The sequence below is a fragment of the Meriones unguiculatus genome, chromosome 10 (assembly GCF_030254825.1).
Source record: "Meriones unguiculatus strain TT.TT164.6M chromosome 10, Bangor_MerUng_6.1, whole genome shotgun sequence".
Taxonomy (NCBI): domain Eukaryota; kingdom Metazoa; phylum Chordata; class Mammalia; order Rodentia; family Muridae; genus Meriones; species Meriones unguiculatus.
In genome coordinates, this window is record NC_083358.1 from 64691500 (window position 1) to 64719434 (window position 27935).

General features: G+C 38.6%; 1 protein-coding gene across 4 annotated transcripts in view; it reads right to left on the reverse strand.

Moving 5' to 3' along the window:
* The window catches only part of Unc5c (unc-5 netrin receptor C), a 355465-nt gene that overhangs the window by 98458 nt on the left and 229072 nt on the right, over window positions 1–27935 (reverse strand). For all 4 annotated transcript variants that reach the window (XM_060392629.1, XM_060392628.1, XM_060392626.1 and 1 more), the window contains 2 exons: window positions 18959–19102; window positions 521–624 (listed from right to left, as the gene is read on the reverse strand). In XM_060392629.1, the coding sequence (XP_060248612.1) occupies window positions 521–624; window positions 18959–19102 (248 nt within the window). The remainder of the gene's footprint in view (window positions 1–520; window positions 625–18958; window positions 19103–27935) is intronic.

The following is a 27935-nucleotide window of genomic DNA, read 5'->3' on the forward strand; positions in this document are numbered from 1 at the left end:
ATAGCATTTCATTAGCAATCCAGATGCTGCATTTAAGCAGAACCAAAACATTGAATGAACTGGTAGAAATATAACTGGATGAAAGTGAACATCTTTACGACAGTAGATACAGCTTTCTAATCTCAACAATGATACCATAGACTGAGAAACACACATGTGAAGAGCCAGCTCACAGGACAGACACACACCTTTCTCATATTAACGTTTTTTAAACATCATCTGGAACAGTATTACAATTGATGGTGCATTAAGTCATCGCATCTCTTTCTATAGATGTTTTGAAAGAGAATGATAAAATTAAACCATGGCTGCCTGTGGCTTTGTCCAAAGGGGCTAGTCTAATTGACTCCCAAGTCATTAATCAGTTCCTAATCAATCTGTTTTGCCAGCAGCAGGCAGTTAGGACTCCATTACCAACCATTCATCATGCCATGCCCTAATTCACTGCACCATTAGCCATGGATTAGGCTCTGTTAGAATAAGTGAGTGCCAACTGCTAAATGCAATGCATTTTTGTTACCTCAGCCACTGGGATCCCTTCAGGTGGCCGACACTGGAGTAAGACTTCCTGTTCCAGGGACACTTCCTTTCCCAAGGGTTCCTGCTCAAATGTCTTCCGTAGATCTGGAAGGTGCAGGCAATAAAGTACATGTCAACAGGAAACAACATCTTGCAGGTAGTCCCAAACTCTCCCCAGTTTAAGTATTTTACATCTTCATGTTTTATCCATTTATTGATATTATACCATAATCTGAGAAGTACTATTCTCTGTGGAAGAAAATGTGAAAGTTAAAGGTTTATTAACTGTACTAACTTTAAGCTTCAATGAAAAAACATTAGAGCATTTTAATAATTACTGAAACAAATTAATTGCACTTCAATATTTCTTCGTAATCTATTATGATGATAACCTTTTTTAACTAAGAGAGCCCCAATCTCATGAATCTTATAGAGAGAGTTCCTTATGTACATAAGCATCTTTTTCTTGCAATTGATATTATAAGGTTGTAGTAACTCCAGGATATTTTTATTCATAAATCAAAAGTAAGCTTCTATTCAGGTTGGAAAATAGGATTGTTTGAGAAGCCACAAAGAAGGCACATAACTTCTGGAAATGTCTTTAAAACTCAAGGGAAAACACAGGGGAGCTACTGAGAATAGTCTAGAAAGAATTTAATTTCTAATCATGTAGCCACTTTCAATGAGAAGATTAAGTATTCATTTCTGCTCAAACATGCCAAGCACCTAATTATGTGCTTGTATGGCTAGAGCTATTACAGCAAGATACAGCAGCTTTTGGAAACTATGCAGAGATGAAAATGTCAGAAAACAACCTATCATCTTACAAACATCACTGGTACACACAGCAGGAGACAGATTTAACTAACACATCCTTGAATGAGATATAATTGTTTTGTTTCAAAGATTTGGTTTTAAAATCTAAATACATTTTCCCTATTTTTCCAAGGAAAATGTATTCAGGGCATTTCTTAAGGACCTCTAGAAGTTTATATGGCTTCTACAGCTCAATTCACAGCATTATCTTAGGTTAAAGGGTGGGTTTCAACAATAATTTAATGCTTCTGTTCTTTCATCTATGTCCATGACAAATATACAAGAATCTGGAAGTACCATTTCAGCCAACTGAACTACTAGGTGGAAACACAAAGACTCTAGAGGTGAGGATGTGTGATAACACATTCCGTCCAGAAAGTACTATCTAAAAAAAGTCACCAAGGAAAGATTCATTTACATATTAACTATATTGTTGAAATAACTTGACAGAAGAAACTTTTCTAAGATTCTGGTGGCTATAAGAAAATGATGGATAGATGTAGACTGAGTTAAGACAAGAGTCTCTAAAGGATGAGAAAAATGCTTCCAGAAGGACATTTTAAATATGATTTAAAGAAATCAAGAAATTAAGAAATCAAGAAATTAAGTGTAGTTTTGAAAGGAATATTTAGAATCTAGATTATTGTCATAAGCTGAGAGATATATCAACTATATTCCTGCTTCACAAATGAAGAAAATGTTCATTAGGTCACCCACAACCTCACAGCAAAATCATTGGTATAAAATTGGGATGTGCTAGCCCTTGACTCTATGCGTCTTGCCATCCCACACTGTCCTCTTCATCCTTTCTCATCTGTTTGGGCCCCAACAGAAATATATATATTAAAAATTCTCTTTGTTTTAAATCTGCATTGAGGTAAAGGTTTTGTCAAATATGGCTGCCAATGAAAACTATAGTAGGTGATAACTTTTATAGGCTAAAACATTATTTGGTATGTCTTAGTTACAGAAAATGACCTTAAAAATATCCCAACAAGCAGGGGACAGAGCTCCAAGACCACTGCAAAGGACTGAGGTCAACTGGCACATTACCCTTAGGATGCAGACAGATTTACATAGTAATGAGGAATCAGAGTTAGGGACCAGACGTAAAAACTGATGGGGCTGAGAGAGTAGTGGTCCCAGTAGATAGTTTACAGCAGGAGAGGAGGGAGATTCTGCAATGTATGCAGATCATACCTTCAGGAGTATTTGCATATTTAGAGACTGTCAGCAGGTAAGGCTGTTGTTATATTTGAAGCTACTTCATTAAATCAAAATGCACAGTTACTGACTTGAGCAGCAAAGGGTGGGAAGAAAAAGATAACGTTTCCTTGATACATATTGACTTTAGTATTTCTATAGGATGCTCAAACAAAATTGTCCAGTACATTTAGATCCTATTTTATAATCCTCAGCACTACTGAATTTGGGACCTGTGCCATTTCATTTGGGAAGCTGTTCTTTCCATCACAGGATGCTTATTGTCATCCCTGATCTCTGCTCACTATATTCAAGGAGAACCTTTCTCTGCCGTGACAAAAATCAGTGGATGCAGAAAATGCCAAATGTTCACATGGATGACTATCTCCTGCTCCGAGAAACACTTAGTCGGCTTGGCTGTCTCAGCGGTAGCTGAAGCACTAGAAATAAATGCTACTGCCAGGGAACAGAAAGCAGGCAGAAATATTGAAGTAGAAGGGCTTCCAACAAAAATGACAAAGAGTGAATGGAGAGGTGGGCGGAAGCCCCAAAGAAGAAAGTGGCAGAGGGAGCACAAGGAAACTAAAGTTTTAAGGAGGGGGCAAGGTGCCAACAGCTACAATGTGGCACTGGTGTAAAGACAAATCATTTGTTTGGGAAGAAATGAAGAAATGAACATTTTGAATAACTGCTATTTTTTCCATGGTTAAGGGACAGTGGGTTAGAGTACAGCATGCTGTAATTTCTGTTGGGATAGAGTACAACTTTTGACACCATATTTAGATTTCTGCAAGATGATAACACATGATAGCATGTGCCTGTCGTCATGGTTTTTTAATTGAGAAATACTACGCACCAAGTCATCTATAAATAAATACTACATAATTACTTTGACATAATGGCTGAGCTTTAGGTTCTGCATAAATTTTATCGAATTTTTAAAATAATATCATATTTAACCCCAGAGAGCAGTTATTTCTTTCTGAAAAAGAAAAACATTCTTTTAATTTGCATCATCAAACCTTGCTTTGGGTTGTATAAGGAACATAGAATATATTGTATTGTGGCAGTGTAAGACAGGGTGATTAACATCCTTTATCATTCAGAGAGAGATGATAGAAAGTAGAGAGGACGCCTTGCAGGCAGAGTGAACACAAGGGTGACAGAAAAATGGGTACTTGTCTGCTAAGAATTAAATGCAAAACAGGGTTCAGAATAATATGGGAATTCATGTCATGGAAAAAAAGATAAATTTTACTCTCAGACAGCCTTTAGGATTCTGTATTTCTGGTTTCTTTCCATCAGTTAAAAGGCTGCTACAAAAGTCAGTGTAACAGGTTATTTCTGCAAAGTTAACTTGGTCTAAATATGATTTAGCTATTGATTCTATCAATTAAAAGAAAAGTCAGTGTTGCTGTAAGCAAGGATCCAGAGACAGGTGGACCCCTGAACATGAAGATTGGCTTTCTAAATCCATTAGCTGAAATCCAATTAGCAGATGTTGAGTCAGACCTTCAACGACAGGGATTTCAATCAACCATTTATGCCCAATCAAGGAATAGCTTTAGAATATACACATGTGTGAAAAGACTCATTTGTCATCCTAGTGTTTTGTGGCTTTCAGTGAAGCTTTTGTACAATACTGTGGTTGCAAATTATGTATAGTATGAAAAACACCCACCTCAGACCTTTGCAAGCATTGTGGAGGCTATGATGATGGAATCAACAGATGGCTAGCTAAAAAGTAGACTTTTGGGCCTTTATTTTACTCATTACGAAAAATAAAAGTCTGTTATTTATAGGGTCCTATTACCTATTGGGATCTATAGATGCACACTTTCAGTATGTATTTAAGAGGGCAGGAATCTTATTCTTCATGGAATAAGATGCCACTTGGTTGTAATTAGCAGTGCCCAGAGGAATCGACATAACACTTTACTTTGTAAATTCTAAGTGTAGATAGATCTTAGAAAAATTAACCTTACTTTCATTGAACTTTTTGACACCTGGGTCTGTAACTTGGGTCAGAGAAAAAGAGAAACTGAAGAGAAAGGTGACTTCAAGAAGGTCAGGTATTAAAAATATCAGAAACTAGACTGATAAAGTCTCACAAACATGACTGGCTAAACATGAACTAAACAATGACAACAAAAATAAACATGCTAAAGTAGAAAAGTCCAGCAGGTTCAGGACTACACAGCGAATGCTAAGAATGGGAGAAATAGTTTTCCCCAGGGAAGAGTATATGAATGGGTGATTTGATATAAAATAGTCAGCCTGAAAATATAAAGATAGCATTTACAGAATGAGCCAGTTGTATTTAGGTATGTATTTGTACACACACACATGCATGCACACACACAGCATCAATTAATGAAGACAGAAGATATGAATTTGAGAGGGGCGAGGTGTATGGGAGAATTTGGCAGGAGGAAAGGAAAAGGAGAAATGATGTAATTATATTACAATCATAAAAATAAAAGAAAACAATTATCAAAGTCTTAGATAAAAATTTAAGAACTATATGTAAGACAAAACAGAAGAACATTGAAATTTTGATTATTATATGTACACCCTGAATTACTTTGAAAAAAATAGAGAATAACAGAGAAATCCATACCCAACATACAAGAATGTTCATTATGTTAACTACTTCATTAAGAAGAGTGAGAGCAACATGTCTCTTTCCCAGGGATGGCCTTCAGGCAGCATTGCCTGACAGTCTGAAATGGGTGAATGTTCACTTTGATGGGAAAGTTGAGGCTGCACAGTTCTCGGCTTTGTTTATGATGGATCACACTAGCTTTCATGCACTTGAGAGCCCTGCTGATGTGGGAAGAAGGGAAAGAGAAGCTGTCAGCAAAGAGACCTTCCAATCATATTTAAGCAGGCAGGTGACCAATGCTGTTGTCTTTTCAAAAGACAAATTCTTTGTAATTCCAAGCTTCAAGGAACAATCTACATTTGTTTAAAGTGTCCAGTCTTTCAGGATTTACTATAGCAAAATAATTTTAAAAAGAAGATTTAGGTGTTTTGATGGAATGGTTCTGTAAACTGAAAAATTCACTAAGATTCATTCTTCAGTAGACTATTCTAGTTGTAATTTAGATTCTAATTTACATAGAGTAAGATATAAAGAAAATATTATATTATTAGTATTAGTTGGGTTTTGTCTTCATTTAAACCCCATAAGGCTGTATGAATATTAAAATACATGTTGAATGTTAGTAGGGTTTGGAAGATTTTAAAACACAATATATAATAAGTAATTGTAACCATTCTATACAGAAAATTCTAGAAGATAATGACTCACATATGCATTTTTAAAATGTCATTTCATTATAGAGTTTTACCATATGTTACCTATCTTTAAACTCTAGCATTTTGTATTATATTTACTATAGAAACATAATTTTAGAAAATAAGATATAAGTATTTTGATAGACTGGTTCTGTGAACAGAAAAATTTGCTAATGATTTATTCTTGAGTAGACTATGAGGTTTATTGCTCTTTTAAAAAATTACTACAGTCTTTAATCACAAACAAAATTCTCACAAGCTTTACATACTTCTGATTTTTTTTTTACATGAAACCTTATCTAGGAATCCAGTTTGTTTTGGGAACAAGGAGATCTATTTCCTTCACCATTTATGTTTGTTTTGGATGGTGTCGAATGTCTTACTTGTGTATTGTAGCAAGAGGGACATGACCAACACCTGAATTCACAGTCCCATGTTTTGGGGTATTGTTAATGAACATTTACACTACCTAGTCAGAAAGTAGAAGTTTTGAGTGGTACTAGGAAACAATCCACTTAAAGCTAATATTCACTTGGGTATCCTGTGAGATAGAAATTTACACTTTGAATCGTACTAAAACCCTGTCATAGCCCTTTGAAGCGTGATAAATTCTTGTCGGAGGATTAAAATCCAGCACTAGGGAAGTATAATTGAATAAAAAATTAATATGCATTATGATTCATGTTATGGGTATTGAATGTATAGTTGTATATATACAGATTTTGCATGTGAGTCTATATTAAGGAGGTAAGTACATGCTCAGTGGATTATGACAGTTATTATTATTGTTGTTGTTGTAGGTCATTGTAGAATGGGTCTGGAAGCAGTTGGAAGGGAGAATGGCCAAGAACAGGGTTTGGTGTAGGAAATGTGGTTTCAGGTGTTGATCCTACCACTTGAAACATCTACCTAGGTTTCTTCAGTGGAAAAAAATGTGAATATTGTAAGAAGGATTTCAGAAGCTGCAGGGGCACCTACAAAATCTTTAGTGTCATAAGTAGCGTATAGCAAGTGCTCATGCAAACATTAACCCCACACCTCACCTTTCCCCATGACAGGAGAAGATTTTATTATGGCATATCAACATTTGGCACTGTCACTATTACTTAAACATTAATATGAGACAAGGCTGTTACAAAGGTGGAATGGCTAATATTGATGGGAACTTCATAAGGTGAAAGCTAAGGAGTTCAAGCTACAACTGATAAAACTAGACAACTGTTCAGGTCAGACCCTGGTCCTGACATCCCCACTGGGTGTAGGCAAACAACTCAAATCTGAGTATCGCAGGTTGATAATTGGTTGGTCTGCCATGGTATATGTAGCCCAGTGCCAAATACCATAGGAATTGTGGGAAGCTTTGGGCAATGAGGAAGCCATGGTCTTGACTAGTAGCTCTAACCAGCTGGTTTGAAAAGGAGTCCTTGCTGGCAATTCCACGGCATCACCAGAACTCCCTTCTCCACTGGGCTGGTAGCCAACACTGTCTAACATAGGCCTTGAACCTCCCATACTTACAAAGACTATGTAGGTAACACAATTAGCAGAGAACGGCACATCAGTTCTCTTCCTTGAATTTCCTTACTCACCTGAGTCACTTCTTTTTCTAAATTTTAACAAATTTGAGTAGAAAAACAAAGACACAGCAAAACACTTCTGTTCTCTCACTGCTCAGCTCTGCTCCATGCAGCTTAAAGGAACACGTGCTCTGAAGGCCACAACCCTAAATTTAATTGCTAATTCAAATTTGGAATGTGGATTTTTGTGCAAGTTTTTGTTTATGATGTGGTCAAATACCTAAAACATTATTAACAAATGTTAGTAGGGCAAAATTTTGAGGGTAAAACAGACTAGTTGATAAGCCTCATGTGGCCCAAGGACTGCTATTGTGAGATCATTGGTCTAACATATGTTGAAAATGCTGAAAATTAATGTTTCCTATGCCCTGCCTTCCGCTTTGGAGGAAATCCTCAAGACTTATCTCTATAGCTGTTTTATTTATGAATTTTAGATACAAAACCAAGAAAACTGGCCAAGATATTTTGGAAGGTAGGCTGATCTCATAAAGATTCGTTGTCTAATATTTTAATTAGTATTTAATAATTATTAATGTATATTTTCCTACCTGCTTTCAGAAAGGACACTAGACAATAACCGGGTGTAGTTCAGAAGATGGGTGACATTTTAAATAGATGTAGGACTATTAACACTGGAGCTAGGAAAATGAGTTTTAGATGGCTGAAAAGACAAGTTGTCATTCCTGTAATTCTTGATGATCACATAGGATATAAATGTCCCCGCATTCTTTGCTGAATGAGAGCCATTAATTGCTCTAATGGCTAAATACAGAAGCCGGAAGCTCTTTAAGGTACAGCAGGAAACTGTCATGATCAGTTACGGTCTTTTTCTTCCTTAGAGTAGGAATGGCAAATATTTGGTACCACTGCCTTCCCTTACAGCTCAGATGTCCATAACCAATCAATTATTCCTGTCTATGAAATCTGATTGTGTGCTCAATAGCCTTCTCAATGCAGGGGTCCCACAGGCCAGAGCTAAGCAGTAGCTTTAGTCATGAGGTGATGCTTTGGTTTCTACCCTGATCTTTACTGTATAAAGCTTCCTGACCTGAGGGAAGGGGAGTGGGAAGTACATCAGTCAGACCATTTTTCAATGAAGTACAACATCTTCAACTTTTTGGGTACTATTTTATTTTTAATATTGCAACTGAGCCTAGAACCTCACATACTAAGTAAACATACACTCTATAACTATTGCACATCTCCAACCCTTTTACATTTCTTTATCTTTCAATAAAGGGGCTCATTATATTTCCCAGGCTGTCTCTAAATGCCTTCTGCAGCCTAGCCTTTTCTACAACTTGGCAATTCTTCTGCCTCAGCCTTATAAGTAGCTGTGATCATATATTGCACCTCTAGACCCAACTCTATGTTTATTTAAAATCTCAAAGTGTTCTGAAGTCAAACATATTTTCACGGATGGTGCATATTACACAGTAGCTTTTTAGTAAATGTGCAGTCAGAGTAAATTGCCCAAAATAACCTGGCAGCCTCCTGTATGGAAGGGCTGGGGGACTATTTCTCTTATGGTGTAAAACTTTCAACTCTCATAGTACAGTCCATGACTTTATGTGTTGTGTATCTGAGGTCTTGAGAGGTTAATTTACTTGTTCAATTTGCTTAGAATGGGCTACTCCACATGTGTATTGAAGAACTGGAGGTGCATGCTGGGTGTAGTTCTTCCCTGTTGGCACAGAGCATCACACGCTCTAGAAGGCAGAGATTTGAAAGAAGTTTTATTGGCTTACCATGAAAGAATCAGCAAGGTAGCAGTTCTTCCAGGTTTTTAAGAAGTGTTCACAGTTTTGTCACAGGTGTTGGTGGTGGTCAGTGTCCTTTGACTTGTGGCTATATCTCCCTTCTTTATGCTTTTGCTTCTGAATTTTCATCTGTATCCAACCTCCCTCTGAATCACTCTTTCTACTAGATAACATCCAGTCTGGGGGTCTATCATCAGATCAACAAAGACCCTTCTCCAACATTTGCAACTTCTAGATTAGGGTGTAATAATTTTTTAGGGGGTTGAGGAGTGATTGGAGGGTCACATTTAAGCTTACTACACTGGTTATTAACATGGATCTTGGGTCCACCTGGCCTGGGTTAGATTGTGATCAGCCCTGGGTTAGGTTCCTACACTTGTAAGTCTTCATGCATAAAGTGATGATTACTGTAATGGGTACTGGCTTTGAAAATTAAAAAAGGCAACAATATAAAGACAGTTCATCTTCATTAAACATTTCTTCATGGATGCCATCTCTTAGATACTCTTCTGTCTTGCCCCCTTAAGTCAGTATAGTTGTGTAGTGTTCAGAGTCAGGGTCACACAATTAACTCATTTAACTTTTGCCAAGAGGCTGAACTTCAAACATTAGGATTAAGCTTCCTGCCTTTCAAACTAAGCTTGTTTTGACAAAATGGCTCTAGATTTATGTAAACCCTACACTTCCAAGACATGTATGTTGCAGTGATGTGTTGCAGGCCATCTTCAATACTTCTGATGGATGTCTGACCCCACATTTAGCAAACACAGTGGCTCCACTGTGTTTCAGTTTTTAACTTTTAAATTACTTCTTAATTAATTCCTTTTACAAGTTCAATTGACAGAGGCACTGCATACACTTTTGATTTAAAAAAATCTTTCACTGTATTTTCAAAGTGCTCCTTTATCAAATGAAATAATTCCTCTGTTATATAAGACATTCATACTTGTGTTCATAAAGGGAAAAAATGTACCTGTCCTTCGCTGATGATGGAAGGGGCTAATTATGTTGTCATAGTAGAGTAGAATTTATGCTTAAATCACAAAATTTGCCTGTTAACAGGACATAACTGCTGAGAACCAAGCAACAGGGCATATTTGGGAAGAGTTAGATTAGTCTTCAGAGCTTTCAGCACTTATTAAAAGTGAAAAATGCCTGACTTAATGTCTTAGGACCTGGAGTTCACCATAGCTTTCTCTCCCAGAGACAGATTATTACATCTGTTCTGTCTTTCTTTTAATTGTAAAAATACTGTATTAAGCAACTGAGTGTTTATAATTTAAAATCTAAGGACTATAATATAAAATGTTTTCCATTTTTCGCTTGTCTTTCCTTTCTAGATATTGTAAATGATAAGCAAAGAGCCATTCACCGAACCAAGCCAACTGCGCACCCACATTTGCTACAAGTGTTAGACTGTGAAGTCAACAATTTCTTCCTGTGTCTGCAACTGTAAGCAGTGAGGCAGATTGCACTGAGAAGACCTTGCTCAAGTTTCAGAGCCATCACTAGGTAAAAGGGACACTCAGGCAACATTCCTGATGCTTCCACACCTCTGCTTTACTATTGATAGAATGTGGGTGATGGCAAGACCTGCCTCACAGGATTCCTGGGTAATGGAAAGGGGCTAGAACACAGTTAGGCACAGAGGATGAATGCAGGGCTGTTGGCTTCCAACACAGTGTTTTAAGAAGAAAGAGGGAAGCTAATAGATTTTGACTATTTTCTTTGTAACTTTCATTCTTTGTAACCTCATTTTTCTGTTTAGGAGCTAAAGTTTTTGGCCCTTCCTAAGAATTGACCACAAAAACTTCTACATCACTGTTTATACCTCAGGACAGAGGTGAGGCCAGTATCTTTAAGCAGGAGGAATGGAGACAATGTCTTTACTGTACCAAGAACTGCTCTCCTTCATTGCACTGAGACCATTTAAACTGACGAATCTCAAGTGAACAGTCCCTGAAGTAAAAATGTGCCATCAAGCCATTCTTTTTTATTTCTTGACTTTAGGGCATTTATAGGACAAATATATTTGTATTCAGACAGTATTGCCAAAGGGTTTTTTAGAAAAAATATTTTAGAGTTAGAAGTCCAAATGACATCCATTACAAAGAAGAGGAAGAGAGTAATAGCCATGCAAGCCACACTTTTATATTCATACTGCATCTTTAGTTTCAGAAAAAGATGATTAGATGTCATCTCAATATTTTTAAAGGTATGTCTTAGGGATAAATAATAAGAAACATGCCAACTTTATGGATGGGGAACCTGACATTCCAAAACATTAAGGCTTTCTTTGCTGAGTACAAAAAGAATTCAATGCTTGCTGATAATATTTAGGCAATTAAGCATTTAAGCCATAAACTTCCCCTTTTGTATGGCATAAAATATAATTCCCTGTCAAATTTCAGTCCCATGGTTACACACCCTACCTATAACATAGGGGATGGATACCTTTCCCTAGAATTTAACTGTATGAGATAGTTTTCTATCATTTACTTGTCTGCCCCCTCCCCCAATAAATCTGGGTTATAAATGTCTGTGAATTTGTGAACCTCCATGAAATTTGAGAACATTTACCCGCACACAAAAGCATACATGTTTGGGAAAATACATTCAGCTATGGGCTCTAGCTTTTAATCTTCTATAAACCATAGTGAACTGTTTACAGCTACATTAACTATTAAGATCTAAATAAAACAAAGAGTAAGTTGTTAAAAAAAAATCTCTCCCTTATATAACAATGTCTAAGCTATATAGTTAACCTCTTTTAAATCAAAATATGGACATTGCCATTTGTAACAGGCATTGGGGGCTTAATGATGGTTTCAGGACTAGACCCATAATTCGGAAAAGCACACTAGTGAATAAACTATTTATTTTGGCATTGGAAAATCTGTTATGCTCTACCAAGACATTCAGTAGTAAGATATTAAGTTCATGGTATGGTCCATGCCATTAAGAATGGCTAGTTAAAGAAATACATTATTAGGTTAAATTGTTTAAATGTTTTTTATAATAAGTATTGCAACCAATCACAAGTTGAGGGGTAGCATATTTATTTTCATAAATATATAAACCAACATGATAACTCACGAGAGTTATCTTTAACAAAAGATATCTGAACACAAAACTGCTAAGGTATTCATTGCTTTGTGACACTTGATCCCCATACTGTTCCAGGAATATTTTCTAGATAATTTTGATTAATAATTGAGCAATAAAACATCTTTCTCTACATGGATCTCTACATGGATTCTAAGGGTGGCATGAGGGATATAATAGAAACTATGAGCATAGAATAGATGAATAAATGTTTAATAGATGTCCCCTACTGCCATAAGAAGCAACAAGAAATTAAGGGGGTGTTTATGGGGGTCTGTGGGGAACTACAGAAGCAATCCTTTCCCAGAGATATCTTTGAATTCCTTAGAAAAGAAACTGATTTTACCAAATGGGAAAAAAAATCCAGCATTGCACCATTAATTTGTCCCATGTTTTCAATTTAATTTCACTTATTTGCCATCTTCATTTGTTTACTGCAGCCACATACATGCAAGGAACTAGTTTTATACACTGGGGTTATAACACTGGAGACAAAAGTCCTTGAACTTTGGGGGCTTGCATTCTTCTACGGGAGAAAATCAACACTAGAGAAAATTAAAAAAAGGAGAAAAATACTATCAAGAAAAATATGTGCCTAAGAGAATCATAGGAGTGGGGTTGTGACAGAGCCAGCTGAAGAGGTGATTTCAGTAGAAAATAAAATAAGCAAGGGAGCTGGCCTTACATAGGGGGGAGAATATTTGCGATAGGAAAAAAAAGTTGTGTAAATTGGCTGTCTGGAGAATGAGGCTATTATCCTTTGCAAACAACAACAACAAAAACAAATGGGCGTGGTTATATACACCACGCAAAGAGGAGAAATTTAGGAAGCCTTGGTTCTCCTCCATACTTTTATACTGTAAATAACAAGGAGTGTTCAAGGATTCATCAAGATGAAAGGATAATCTTGAGAATTTCCACCTGACCAAAGCCAAAGCCAAAAGAAGTGACAATAAATGCTATCATCTCCTCCCTTATTTATTCTTAGTGTGTTGGATAAGATATAGATTTGGCTCCTGGGTTGATAAGATTCTGCCTACTCCAACTGCAGGATTTCAGGCAGAATTTTTAGCCTCTGCATTCAATTTCCTTTACCTATAAAGCATGGATCATAATCTCACTCATCTCACAGTGCTTGCAAGGACTGAACAGCTACTATGTGTGAAGTGCTTCAATAGCACCTTTGTATAATTATATGTTCATTCTACAGATTATGTGTTCTTACTAGCCACATGGGTCTCTGGAGAACTTGCTCTGAGGGTTGTCTTAACTGAGAGGTCTTAAGTATGTATAGAACCGATCCCAAAGGTTGTTAAGTATTTCATTGATATATGTTTTCTTGCATTTATTGTTGAAATGCTCTTGTACATATGAGACTCAATGCAATACATTATTAAAAGTTAAATTCCTCTATGTTTACTTTTGAAAACATAGACACCTAATAGAGTTTAGGTGACAGATGTAGCTGGCATCATATTTCTATTAGACACAGCTTTTCTAGACAGTGTGCTAAATACTATAGACTCACTAATGTGAGCAAGGTTGGTGCAAACTGCCAGGTGGCTCAAAAGGCAGTTCTGATCATGTGGAAAAGGAAGGAGGGCAGGAAGGTCACCTTGGCTCTCCTGAGTTCTTTCCAAGAACTTTCTGGTGCCTGATTGTGTCAGGCCTCTGTGAAACTACTGTGACTTACAGGTTAGTACATGTGATTCAAGAGGAACCTCAAGGAACTGTCCCGACATTTGTAAGAAGATGGATTCTTTATGTACTCAACATCCCACTATCACCCAAGATTTGTAGAAGAGCAGTTACCATGTATCCTCAGGCTTGAGGAGAAATTATGACCCCATATTGTGTGACTCAGGAGACAATTCCAGCCTTCTGGATTGACAGCCTAGACAGACACAAGGGAGTGAAGGAAGAAGTGATTTTTCACCCTCAAAGTTTGCTTAGGATGTATAAGTTTTAAAACAAGTGTACAGGGCCATTGCAACCGTGGTAGCTGGCAGCATGAGCAGCTGTTATCACTTACTGAGTTCTTGATTTGTGTCCTGGCCCTTTGCCACATGCTTGGAAAGTTTATCTCCTTAAATCTCAAAATAGCCCTATCATTTTCATTTCATGGTTTATGAAATTAAGGCTCAGAGAGGCTAAGTAACATGACCAATGTCTCACTTGTCAGTGACGGAAGGAGGATTTGAGCATATAAAGCCGGGTCTAGAGGCAAATGCTTTTAACTGTTGCATTTAGAGTTTTTTATTCCCCCTCCTAAATGACAACAATCAAAGAACAACCACCATTACCACTAATACAGCAGCATCTATAACAGCAAGGATATTGACCCAAGTCTTTCCTGTATAGTGTTGCCTGGATTCCCCTTCTTGCCTTACACTTTGGGGTTCTCAAACTGGCTCTGAAACACTTGGGAAACAAACCCTTCTCTGCTTAGGATGGTTCTGTGGCATGCCCTTGGGGCGCTCTGGTTACATTTCCCTCCACAGAGGAAGCCCCCTGCCCCATACACACCTGGGATTGATGACACTTTTAGTAGAAATGAAGGAGTTTGATCAGGAAAGGTATGTTCTTAACTAATTTCTTGCCAAATATTTACTCGTAAATTTCTAACTTTTCCTCTGCTCAGATTGTGTCACTGAATAATTTTCTACTTGATAGAGTTTGGGTATGTGAATTATTGATCATAAACATTAATGGTTCATTCACTCTTCTTCATATAGTTCTGAAAATGGAGCTTTTTAATGAAAGAATGGCGGATGAGCAAAAAACATTTAGGATAGATCCGAGTTCATGGATTTAACCATTGCTTTGCAGTTATGTTCACCTGTGACAAATGTGAACTGGAATTTTTGTCTCACACAGCTCATTTGGCGCATGGAAGCCTCAAAAATCCACCAATGTTGTGTCACCCGAGGGAAATCGACTTGGTAGGGAGCACCCTACCACTGTGATCTGCATCTGCATGAATGAACAGTCCTGAGTAAGGTGGCATGTCTTGGCCATGTGCATGTGAGTTCAATTAATTTGGAAGTTATAGGCAAATCTCCCTTGAGAATTATCACCAGAGGAAAAAGAGCCAGGGAAGAGTTTGTTCTTTGATCATCTGAACATGTCCCTCATGCATATACACGCGTATACACATTTCTGTATAGAATTGGAAGCAATCTTTTCTTTCAAAAATCTATGGACTTCCAAAGCTTATTATATAAGAGTACAATGGGTGGAACTCTGCAGCCTTTTAGTAACAGCTCTAGATTAACTTGGTGTAGAGTCTAGGCTGCAATTTTGAATATTTACTGTCCTTGATCCTCATCAGTATGTCGAAGAATAGAATAAAAACTAATTTTCATCACACTTCTCTCTTCATTATAATTCAAAGTTAATTTTGAATTTATTTATTTATTTTTCTTCAAGACAGGGTTTCTTTGTATAGCCTTGGCTATCCTGGACTCACTTTGTAGACCAGGCTGTCCTCCAACTCAGAAATCCACCTGCCTCTGTCTCCCTGAGTGCTGGGATTAAAGGCATGTGCCACTGTACCTAGCTTTAAAAAAAAAAGTCTTTTTTTAAAGAATGTATGTATATTATGTATGTATGTATTTTATGTGCCTGCATGTATGTCTGTGTGACAGTGTCAGCTCTTGCAGTTATGGACAGTTGTGAGATGCCATGTGGGTACTGGGAATTGAACCTGGGCCCTCTGAAAGAACGGGCAGTCTTCTTAACTGCTGAGCTCTCTCTCTAGCCCCTAATCTAAATCCTGCCTGGAGGATTTAGAGGGCTGTTTCACAGGGGTCTCTTTCAAGCCTGATCCCAGCTGTTGGCAGTATTGGGGGAGAAATCCTCTCTCCTTTGGAAACTGCTCTGGATGTAGAAGCTATTTCAGCCTGGGTCATAAGCTGGCTGGAGTTCCTACCAGCAACTCAGATCCTTAGACCAGTCAATGTGGAAGAAAAGAAGCCCATTGTTTTGTCTCTTCCCCAGGCATCCTAGCCCCTGCCTTCCTGTGGTATTGCTCTCTTCTTCCCATGCCCAGCACTATTGATTCAGCCCTCCACCTAACATCTGTAATGAGCCTAGCATGTTGTTCCTAAGAGCAGTCGTCAATAGGTGTCCTTTAAGTGTGTCTCACATCACAGCGACTCAATGGACAAGCCACTCAGGACACCAAACACATCTCTAGCTATAGTCGGAGAGGGGTACTCTTCTTCAGTGCTTCCATAAGCTGACAGAGAATTCATCAGGAATTGTGTTCAGACACATCTCCTTGACAAATAGTGTACCTTAGGCTTTTTTCTAAGCCTTGAAGACACAAGATTGTGTAAAATAAAATTCTCAACTGCTAGGATCACACTGCTGTGAAATACAAACACTACAGCAAGTGAAAATAAACAAACACAGACAAAGTGAGCTTGATACAGGTTCAGGGCAGGGATAGAAAGCTGTCAAAACTCACAGGGTTTTTTTTTTTTTGAATATTGTTTTTTCTTTCTCATTCACATCTAAACAATCAGAAAAGCTCTCATTTCTACTTTTGATTTATGCAGAACCCTGTTCTCAGCATCTTCACTGCTCACGTCTATATCAGCCCAAAGCGAAACCTTGTAACTCTTTCCTTGTCCTTCCATATTGCTTCTCACTAGCATGCAACCAGGGATTCTTTAAATGAAGGTGAGGTGGCCTTCTCCCTAGTGTGAAGCAATCAGTGATTCTGTGAATGGGGGAGAGATGGCTTCTGCTGGGTTTCCGAGTCATATTACACCCAAATGTCCAACACCTGCCATGTCCTAACTTTTCACCCTCCCATTTTCTCTTGACCCCAGGCCTTACCTTTCCCTGGTCACCCAGAGATCTTAGTGTTTATGCTAGCCTCCTGCAGTCCTGGCTCCCACCCCCACCCCACCCTCACTTTCAGGGTTAGCAGAGAAGCAGAGCTTAGCTCCCCAGCAGACTTCCCTGACCTCTTTCCCCCAGCACAGCATCTTCCCAAGCTGCTTGGTTTAAACCTGGCACATGTCCCCTGCTCCTACCTGTTCATTATTTACTTTATATAGTGTTTACTTTGTCTCACCAGCTCACTCCCAAAGTATAAAACTGTCCAAGGACAGAAAAATAAATCTTGATTAGATAGATATTTGTTGAAGAAATTAACTTTTAAAAATCACAAAGGTAAATAAAGGCTGTAATTCATAAGTAGGCTTGAATTACAGTTGAAGGGCAAGGAAACTGAAATAGTTCACATCTATGTGACTCACATTTTAGAGTTCCTCAGTGATCAGACTGGAGGCTTTGGTGGAGGAGATGGATTGTGACATATAGTGGTTATGTACCAAGCTGTACCCCACCCCCAAGTTCAAATGCTTAATCATAACTCCCAGTAGCTTAAAATGTGATGGCACAGGGAAAATGACACCTTCAAAGAGGTGATTAATTTAAACTCAGGCTGTGTGGATGGGTCATAATCCAACCTGACTTGTGTCTTGTAAGAAAACGAAATGAAGAGACATAAAGAGACACCAGGAAGGATCCCAAGAGTCCTTTGAGGATGCAGCAAGAAGGCAGCTGTCTGCGAGATGCAGAGGCCTCAGGAGAAACCAGGCCTGGTGACACCTTGATCTTAGACTTCTAGCCTTTGAAACTATAACAAAGGAGACCTCTGAGTTTAAGCCCCACGATCTCTGGTGTTTTGAAATGGAATTGTGACTTTATGTGACAGGTCTCTGCTATTGTGAAGTGGGGTGGAAGTGAGACAAGATGAGGTCCATGTTTTAGGAAGGCTGCACCGATCAAAGAGAACACTGAAGTGGGGACCAGAAGACGATAGCTTACTGGGAAGCATGGAAGAGGAAGAGAAGGCAGAGATGAGTGTATATCAGGGATGACATCAATCAATTATGAAGAGAAAGTCTGACACATTAATGTGGTATTGCTATCTGCCACAAAATATGATTTAGTAAAATGCTGTGGTATAAAGAGTTCAACAAATAAAACATGAGTTCCAGGGGTCACACTGTCTGCTAGGAAGAGTGTCAATGTGGAATGTAATTTAGGCCCTATCAGCCTTCACACTGCTCCAGTGGGGAGGGCTGTGTGCTCAGAAGGGGTTTTGTGGAAAGTACCAGCCCACCCTTCCATTAGCACAACAATGAACAAATGAAATCTCTGTAACTATATAAACCAAAAATATTCCTGACATTCAATTGATTGTCCTTATTTGAAAGGTACTTTTATGCCTTTCTGAACTGTACATTTTAGAAATTAGCATTTTAGGAGTGTGTTCCGGCACACTAATACAGCTTCAGTGCAAGTAGAGAACCTTGGCCTGGGAGACTTCTAGTTCTCATAGAATCGCTGTTGAACAGTATCTTAACAGGCTAGAAGAATTAGTTACAAAAAAGCAAACAAACAAGCAGTAGATTCTTCCATAGCCGGACAGCCACCAGATCTAGAAACAAATTAGTTTTCTGATGGCGGTTTCTCAGTACTTTGAAAGAACAATTAAGGTGGTTTCAGAAGAACTATGGTTCAAGTGCAGAACTCTGGGGGCAGCTGTTCGAGTTAGAACTCAGCCTAGAGTTCTTTGATGCCGTATCAACCACCGTCCAGGCTTCTGCACATTCCCATCAGCTCTGTACCCAAGAAGGTCCACATGCGGTGACTCACAGGCGATGCGCACGTATGCCTTCCGACTCTTCGTGGTGCCTGCCGAACTCCAGGCCACACACTGGCACCAGTAATCTTCAGGCCCAAACAGTTCCTCCACCTGCTGCCGCGAAATCTCAATGCTCACTTCCCTCACAATGAGACCTGACAAGAGAAACACAGGTTCAAGTCAAGAGAAGACCTGCAGTGATGAAACGAGATGCCTCCGCTTTCATTTGACGCCACTGATCGCCATGCAGATACTGCCTCTCACCTCTCATTTCCTGAGGACTCCTGTCACTGTACTATACATAGTTGGTCTTTCACTGGCGATCTCATGTCTTCAATATTCATCAGAAGATGAAAGTGGGGATGGGTTTATAACCCCACAAAGTAGCATTCCTTCCTACCTAGTTCGGTAATATTCATCTCTTACCAGGTTCTATCTGTCTATTGCTAAAATGGTATCATCTTGTCTCCCATGTTTGCTAAAAATTCTGTCTTATTTATGGAGGTTGTGCTTAAGATGCCCAGGTATTGTAAACAGCCTTTTCCAATAGGGGCTCCCTGTACTTCACAAAAAAAGCAAGAAAATAACCTAAATCTATAAAATCAGAAGACATCACTTAAAAACCACTTTAACAGATGTGTTTAAAATATAATAATCAGCCCACCGCTTTTTATTGAAATAAATTAAGTTTCAATCAACCAAAGAACATATGTTTTCAAAAAGTTTTTCCTGTATAAACATTTAGAATCTCACATGTTCCTCTGTAATTGTAATGAAATCCCAATGAAGTATTTTCAGCTACAGTGTTGAAATAATTTCAATCTCTTGTATCCTGAGTAACAAAAATTGAACCAAGGATCTAGAATTACTGTTTCAATGGTATTTATATGAGCTGTTAAGGCAACTTCAGAGATTCATTCTGCTATGTGTCTCTTTGCACTGACCAGGGGAGATTATTGGAGTGAAATATGTGGGCAACTGCCAGTTCCCCTGGAGAGTGAATGTACACAGATTCAAAATAAAGTGTTCATTGAGAGCAATAGTGGACCACCCAAGGGGAGCAAGGGAATTTGCTCTGAACCATCTATGGACACAGTAAGAATGACAGGATGAATTGCTTTTGTCTATTAGCGTTATATCCATCAATCCATTCATTTTCCATTGATACTTTATCAAGTATCAGTTATGTTAAAGATATTGTATTAAGCACCTATAAAATTCTAATGAATGAGATAGTTTATTCATTCAACCTTAGTGAACTATAGGCAGTCAATGATATATATGGTGAAGAAGGCTCAGATTAACAATGGGATAACACCATTTACTAATGTGGAATACTTATGTTCAATTCTACAAAGAAGCTGTATAGAGATGAGAGAAAATTTCAAGGGAATTCAGTCTACTATGAAAGATCCCATAGGAGTTACTTTATTTACATTACATGTGGAGAGGTATTTAACATTTAGGTAGGAGTAATGAAAATTATGAGATTAGAAATCAAAATGACCGCTGAACACTGGCCATAGAGAGCAGTGGTATGAAATGGAAATACAGACAAGAAAGGGTCCAGTTTTGATGTTTGCATTCCAAAAAGTCTCTAGTGGGACTCCTAGAATGTCTTCCTTGATATTGCCCAAAGACCTATGGGAAATGCAAGTTCTCAGACCTTACTCCAGATTCAATCAAAAGGAAACTTGGGGATGGGACCACCCAGTAAGAAGCCTGCCAAGTAATGGTGTTTGCTACACTGGAGAATTCTTGTCCATAATGCTTAAGACTTTGGTTGTCTTTCTGAAAGCCGTGTATATCATCGGGGTGTTTAAAAGTAGAGGACTTGGGCAGAGGATGACTGAATATATATGTGAGATAGATAATATCTGTACATTCACATACATGTGTTTAGAGTTTAGTAAACTACAGAATATTATGATGTTTAAAATTTTTTTTTATCATAGGTGACAGGAAAAGGCATGGCTTCTGGACACCTTGAAAGGGGGTATCCCAAATATTTCTCTAATACCTAAGATATATTGAAATAATTTCACTGAATTTAGAGAAATTCATAGGTACCCAACAGAGATAGGTGTCCTCTTATGGAGGAATGAGCAGTATTTTCTGCTAAGAACCTATCGGGTCTGAGTCATAGGCCCTTAGATCTCCTGAAAACTGAATTATACAGAAGCCTAGGAAAACATGTATCACATATCCAGGGCAAGGCAAGATCCTGAAAAGACAACTCTATAAACTCAAATGTTTATAATTTATTATTATTTCAAAGTTTGAGAATAATTAATCCCTTTATATTTATTTACTAGCCAGTTTTATAAAGGTACTCTCAGGTAAATGTCATAGTCTCACCCTCCATCCAGCTCTGAAAAGGACATAAAGAACTCTACTCATCAATGTTTAACTAGTAGAACAATCTTCCTAGAAAAAAAAAAAAATCACTGCTCCTCAAGTCTCAGTTTTCCAACCTTGCTGCCATTTTTCCCTTTAACATGTAGAAATCTTTTTCAAATAAAGAAATACAGCCTTCTTCCCCGACCCCCACCTTCTTTTTCTCCTTATTCTCCAAAGTGTAGTGCTTTCGTGCCCCGTCCCCCTGTCTTGCTAAAACATATTCTTTTTATGTGGAAGTCCAGTTACGGGAAACAAAACTCCTTCCTTTAAAGTTGCTGCGGGAAATTTACAGGCACCGAAGGGCTGATAAAACTGCAGCGTATACTTCTAACTATAATGGCTCTTTCTGAAATGCAGAACAGCAACAAATGGGCTACGGATATTAAAACCACGTACAAATATTTTGTGTCCCGAGATGATAACCTCAGGTCTCATTCCCCTCCCGTTTACTTGAAGTAATTACTGGAAACCTAATTAAATGCCGGTGGAACTTCACCGGGTTCACTGTATCCTTAAGACTGAATAGGTTCGTGGATGTTTCTACTAACCACAAATCCGAAACCTTTTAAGAAGCCACAGACCAGCCCTCCTGCTCCAGGAGCTATTCATAGCATGAATGTTCTGAATTATGTGGCTCAGGCTCCCTGTGGGCACTGGAGTCTAGCACACATGGAGGGCTGTCTTGAGCTTCACAGACACTCCATTCAGGAGCACATGAACTAATTACGGTTGTGTACAGTTGCCTGACCACATGGCCCACACCATTTACATTTCAAATTTTGGTCAATGACAGAATAAGGAATGACTGCAGCATGAAGTATCTAAATCTTAGAGCTCAGGATTCCCTACAATTCTCTGCATTGCTCAGGCTCTTAGCTGCAGAGTTATGTATAGTTTTTCTTTTCTTTTTTTCTTTTTCATTGCTGTGGGTAATTTCATTACCTGTGACATTTTGCCCATCAAATAAGAGGTTAGTGGCTTCAGTAAAAGTAAGTAATATCTTTCCTTTTTGAAAGCAGAATTTCAGATCTTCTTGAAGTCAAGAAAGAGATGCAAGAAACAAGCCTTCTTGACATCTGAAATTCCATCAGCGTTACTTCCAAGGAAGACTGCTTTGAAGAGCTTTTGGAAACTTGAAATTGGTTTCAGGTTATTTAGGGGTTGGGGGAGTGCTACACGATTTACAAATGAGTAGTTGCCATCACATGTGATAACATCAAAGGTTTCCCATCACTTTCTTTAATAGTGGTATCTCAAAGATGCAGGCTGTTTGAAGTTTGCAGTCATTTGTGTTTATAATAGGATTCATTGTGGTTTGGGAACCAGAGTGCAAGGAGCTGATTAGCTTTTTATATCAAAAACTCTTACAGTGAGTATGAACATACAATTAATAAAGAAGTTTCAAATGGATATGAAAATCTAGATAGAAGTTCACCCTTCTGAGACCTCATATAATAAATAAAACAATGAAACTCTCAGTATTATAATTGATCACAAATATATGTATAACTGATTAAAAAACTATATTCCCACGGAAATACAATATGCAATACTATCAAATGACTATGTATTAACAAAATAACTAATATTGGTGAACTTTTAAGTTTTATAAGTGAAAAGACAGGCTAAATATTATCCAGCCTAAGGTTGTTAATTTATTTTATGAAAGGTCTTCTTTTGGGAGGAGGGGAGGTGGAGGGATTTCGAGACAGGGTTTCTCTGTGTAGCCTTGGCTGTCCTGGACTCACTTTGTAGACCAGGCTGGCCTTGAACTCACAAAGATATACATGCTTCTGACTTCCTGAGTAAGAAAGGTCTTCTTTTTTTAAAATTTATTTATTTTTTATATTAATCACAGGTTATTTACTTTGTATCCCAGCCATAGCCCCCTCCCTCCTTCCTTCCTAACCCCATCCTCCCCCCCTTATCTTCTCGATGCCCCTCTCCAAGTCCGCTAATAGGGGAGGACCTCCTCCCGAAAGGTCTTCTTTATAAGTCATTTTATAAATGTTATCTACCAACTTGCTGCAGTCATCATGGAGAACTATGGTGTATCAACATACAACATGAATTAATAAATGTAACACATAAATAGTTTCACGTGCAGAAATCATATAATACCATTAAATACAGAAAAGGTCTTTGACAAAATATAGCATCTCTTCATGATAAAAGTCATGGGCAGTCAAGGGATAAATGGGACATATATCAACATAACAAAGGTAGTATCCAAAAAGCCTATAGGCAACATTATGCTAAATGGAGGAATATTCAAAGCATTTTCACTAAAATCAGTAAGAATATAAGGGTATCCACTATCTCCAATAATGTTCAGTATAATCACTTAAGGTCTCAAAAACAGCAATAAGACAAAAGAAGAAGATAAAGGGAATGCAAATAGAAAAGGAAATCAAAGTATCTTTATTTTCAGGTGTTGTATTTCTCTATATAAAATAACATAGATTCTACCAGAAAACTCCCACAACTGATAAACACATTCAGCAAAGAAGTAGGATACGCAGTTAGCATTCAAAAACCAAAGTCTTTCTATATACCAAAAGTATCCACACTAAGAAGGGAATCAGAGAAATAGTACCATTCATGGTAGCCCTGACAAAACTGAAGTTTTTAAAAATAACCCCAATCAAGGAAGTGGAATATTTATACAGTGAAAAAAAAAAAAGAAATTTGTGTGACTAACCAATTTCTGATTGGATTTAAGGCCCACTTCACGAGACGAGACCCATCCTTGACACTTGCTCCTATGGCCAAGAACCTGAGACTAGATAGGCTAGGGACCTAGGGGACAATGTTATGCTAAAGAAACATATCCATAAAATGTCTCTGCTATAAGGGCATTCTGCTATAATCATAGACCAGTGTCTTACTCAGCCATCATTTCAGAAGTTTTCTCCTGCAGTAGATGGAAACAAATAGTGAGAGTCATAGCTGGGCTATGTACACAGAGCTGATGTCTCTGTCAGCTCCATCCCCACACAGCTCAGAGAACCCTGTGGAAGACGAGGCAGGAAGATCCTGACAGCCAGAGGGAATGGAGATAATCAAAGGAAAAACAACAACAACAACAACAACAACAAACACATGTGAAGACACAGAAACTGAGGTAGCATGCACATGGCAAGCACAGGTCTAGGACTGAACGGTGCCCCAGGGCTGAGAGGGGAAGGGGAGAAAGGCTGGTATCCCTAACTCAGATGCTATCTTCAATCGATAACACTTGCAAAGGAAAAACTAGTTTTTGCCAATGGAGTCTTATTTTTAGTCTACAAACCACTCTTAAGGCCAGTCCCCGTGCCCAGCAGAAGCTGGCCAGCACAAAACTAAGTCATTGGTACTTATGGAGGTTTTCTTGTCTAAGAATTATTTGTTCATTTCCTCTCCTTCCATCTGACCCTAGCTTATCAGGTCTCTTCAGGACTGGTTGCAATGTCCTCTTCTGTGGCCTAGCAAGGCTGCTCCTCCCTCGGAGGGAGGGGGGTCAAAGAGCTCGCCATTGAGTTCATGTCAGAAATAGTCTCTGTTCCCTTTACTAGAGAACCCACTTGGATACTGAGCTACCATGGGCTATATCTGGGCAGGGGTTTTGGGTTATATCCATACATGGTCCTTGGTTGGAGAAACAGTCTCATGAAAGACTCCTGTGCCCTGATATATTTGGTCCTTGTGGAGCTCCTGTCCTCTCCAGGTCTTAATAACTCCTCCCTCTTTCATATGATTCCCTGCACTCTGCTGAAGGTTTGGTTATGAGACTTATCTGCTTTGATACACTGCTAGGTAAAATCTTTTAGAGGCCTTCTGTGGTAGGCTCCTGTCCTGCTACTTGCTTTCTCCTACATCCAATGTCCATCCCATTTGTCTTTCTAAGTGAGGATTTTATCATCTTACCCTAGGTCCTCTTGTTTATCTTCTTTAGGTGTATAGATTTCATTATATTTATCGTATTTTATAGGTCTATATAAGTGAGTATATACCATGTGTGTATTTCTGCTTTTGGGATACCTCACTCAGGATGATCATTTCTAGGTCCCACCATTTGCTTGCAAATTTCATGATTTCCTCGTTTTTAATTGCTGAGTAGTATTCCATTGTGTAAAAGTACCACAATTTCTGTATCCATTCCTCAACTGAGGGACATCTGGATTGTTTCCAGGTTCTGGTTATTACAAATAAAGCTGCTACAAACATGGTTGAGCAAATGTCCTTGTTGTGTACTTGAGCATCTTTTGGATATATGCCTAGGAGTAGTATAGCTGTATCTTGAGGAAAGAGTTTTAAATGGAGCTACCATACAACAGGGAGATGATGTCTTTCCCCGATATGATAGGTTATCATATAAAAAAGTTTAGTGCTAGGTATTGGATACTGTTGGCCATTGGGGTCCCACAGATCTCCCCTGAAAACATGATAGGCCATTGCCCTTTTTCTTGGCTGCCCTTCGAACACTGATGGCGATACTCTATTGCTGAAGACACTACAAACAGGAGCCACATTCTTGATTATCTTCTTTAGGTGTGTAGATTTCATTATGTTTATCATATCTTGTAGGTCTATATAATCAAGACACGGGTGAAGATGATCAATCCTCTTTAGAAAGACAAATGGGATGTGCATTGAACATATGACAGGAGTCTACCGCCGAAGGCATCTGAAAGACTCTACCTAGCAGTGTTTCAAAGCAGACCTAAGACTCATAATCAAACCCTCTGCAGAGTGCAGGAAATCATATGAAAGAAGGGGAGTTAGTATGATATGGAAAGGATAGGAGCTCTACAAGGACCAAATATATCTGGGCACAGGGTCTTTTCTGAGACTGACACTCAACCGAGGACTATCTATGGATATAACCTAGAACTTCTGCTTGGATGTGGCCCGTGGTAGCTCAGTAACCAAGTAGTTTCCCAAAGTAAGGGGAACAAGGACTATTTCTAACAGGATCTGAAGGGCAGGCTCTTTGACCTCCCCACCCCCCCAGGGGAGGAGCAGTCCTGTTAGGCCACAGAGGAGGGCTTTGCAGCCAGTCCTGAAGATACCTGATAAAACAGGGTCAGACGAAGGGGGAGGAGGTCCTCCCCTATCAGTGGACTTGGAAAGGGGCAGGGTGGAGACCAGGGAGGGAGTGTGGGGTTGGGGAGGGAATGAGGGAAAGGGATGATACAGCTGGGACACAGAATTAACAAAATGTAACTAATAAGAAAAATAAAATTAAAAAAAAGAAATATCAAAAAAAAAAAAAAAAACAGGAGCCACAAAACACAAAGAAGTCAAGCTAGTATCAACATGGAAGCTTCAATCCTACTAGCTGTCTTTCATAATGCTAGAAGGGTCTATGCACAATATTAGGAAGGAAAATTAATCAATATTCTTACCCACCTGTGACCTTTATGAGCCTCAATAATATTTGGCTTGGCAAGATAATGTTCGCTGGTACAACAGTGGCACAAATGAATGCTGTGAGAGTAAGCAACGACATTCTGATTGGATTTAGAGGCAATTCTGTACGTTAGAACTCATATATGGTATCACTAACTGGTCCAGTAACCTGTGATTGTCTAGGTCATAGACCCTATGGGGCACCTAATACCATTACACTGCTAAATGAGCATAGTAATAAATAGCGCAGTAGATTATTATCTTCATGCTCACAAACCAATGCACCACTTAACTCTAATCAGACATGGTTCTTTTTCTAGTATCTGACTATTAATACAATGACTAACAACTGCCCAGTATGCAGAGTGTAAGGGACTGTGGTACATGTGTATTATACCTTCTTATATGAAGACTCATAGGTCACTTTGGAAAAGGGTGTGGAAAGACTGTAACATTTACAAGTTGTGGATATCTATAATGGATAGTATTTGTTAGACATGACAGGGTCACTTCATGTATCAACACATAGGGGCTGTGGAGATTGGGCCTGTAAAATTTCCAGTATTGGTGGGAGAAAAGGTCTCAGGAGGCCTCATCTCTATGTGAAAATGTATTGATGGGTGCTGGGAGAAAGAGATGGTTTTGTTTTGTCTTTTAGGGACACAACTCCTGGGAGTCTAAAAATACTCTACTAGATTGTCCTCCATCGATTCGCCTACAGGCAGCAGGAAGTGGGAGTCAGTGGCTTTACAAACAAGAGCACATGACATTTGGAGCAAAGCAAGATGCAGGGGGAGAATTGCAGGTGAAGGATCAAAAGGGAGATTTGATGCAAACACATACATGCATTAAATTATCAAATATAAACTATAAAGTAAATTTACACACGGTCATGAAACATGTCTTTCCAATGTAGTTATCTATTTGTATCTTCAATACAACCGAGTATTTCACTGAACCCCATCCTAAGCAAACAGACTTTGGGGTGCCTGAGCTGAAGTTGTCATTCCTCACAATGACTTTATCCTATGGCAAAAAGAAGTTCCGAGACATCATATCCCACAGACTTGCCAATTTAACTTCCTCTAGCAGCCCCTCTAACAGGGACAGAGCAACAGGACTCTAACAAATCTCATTTCAGGACATTTACAGTTGAACACGAGCTGTGGGAAATGTACCGGGTTTCGGGTAGTGGTG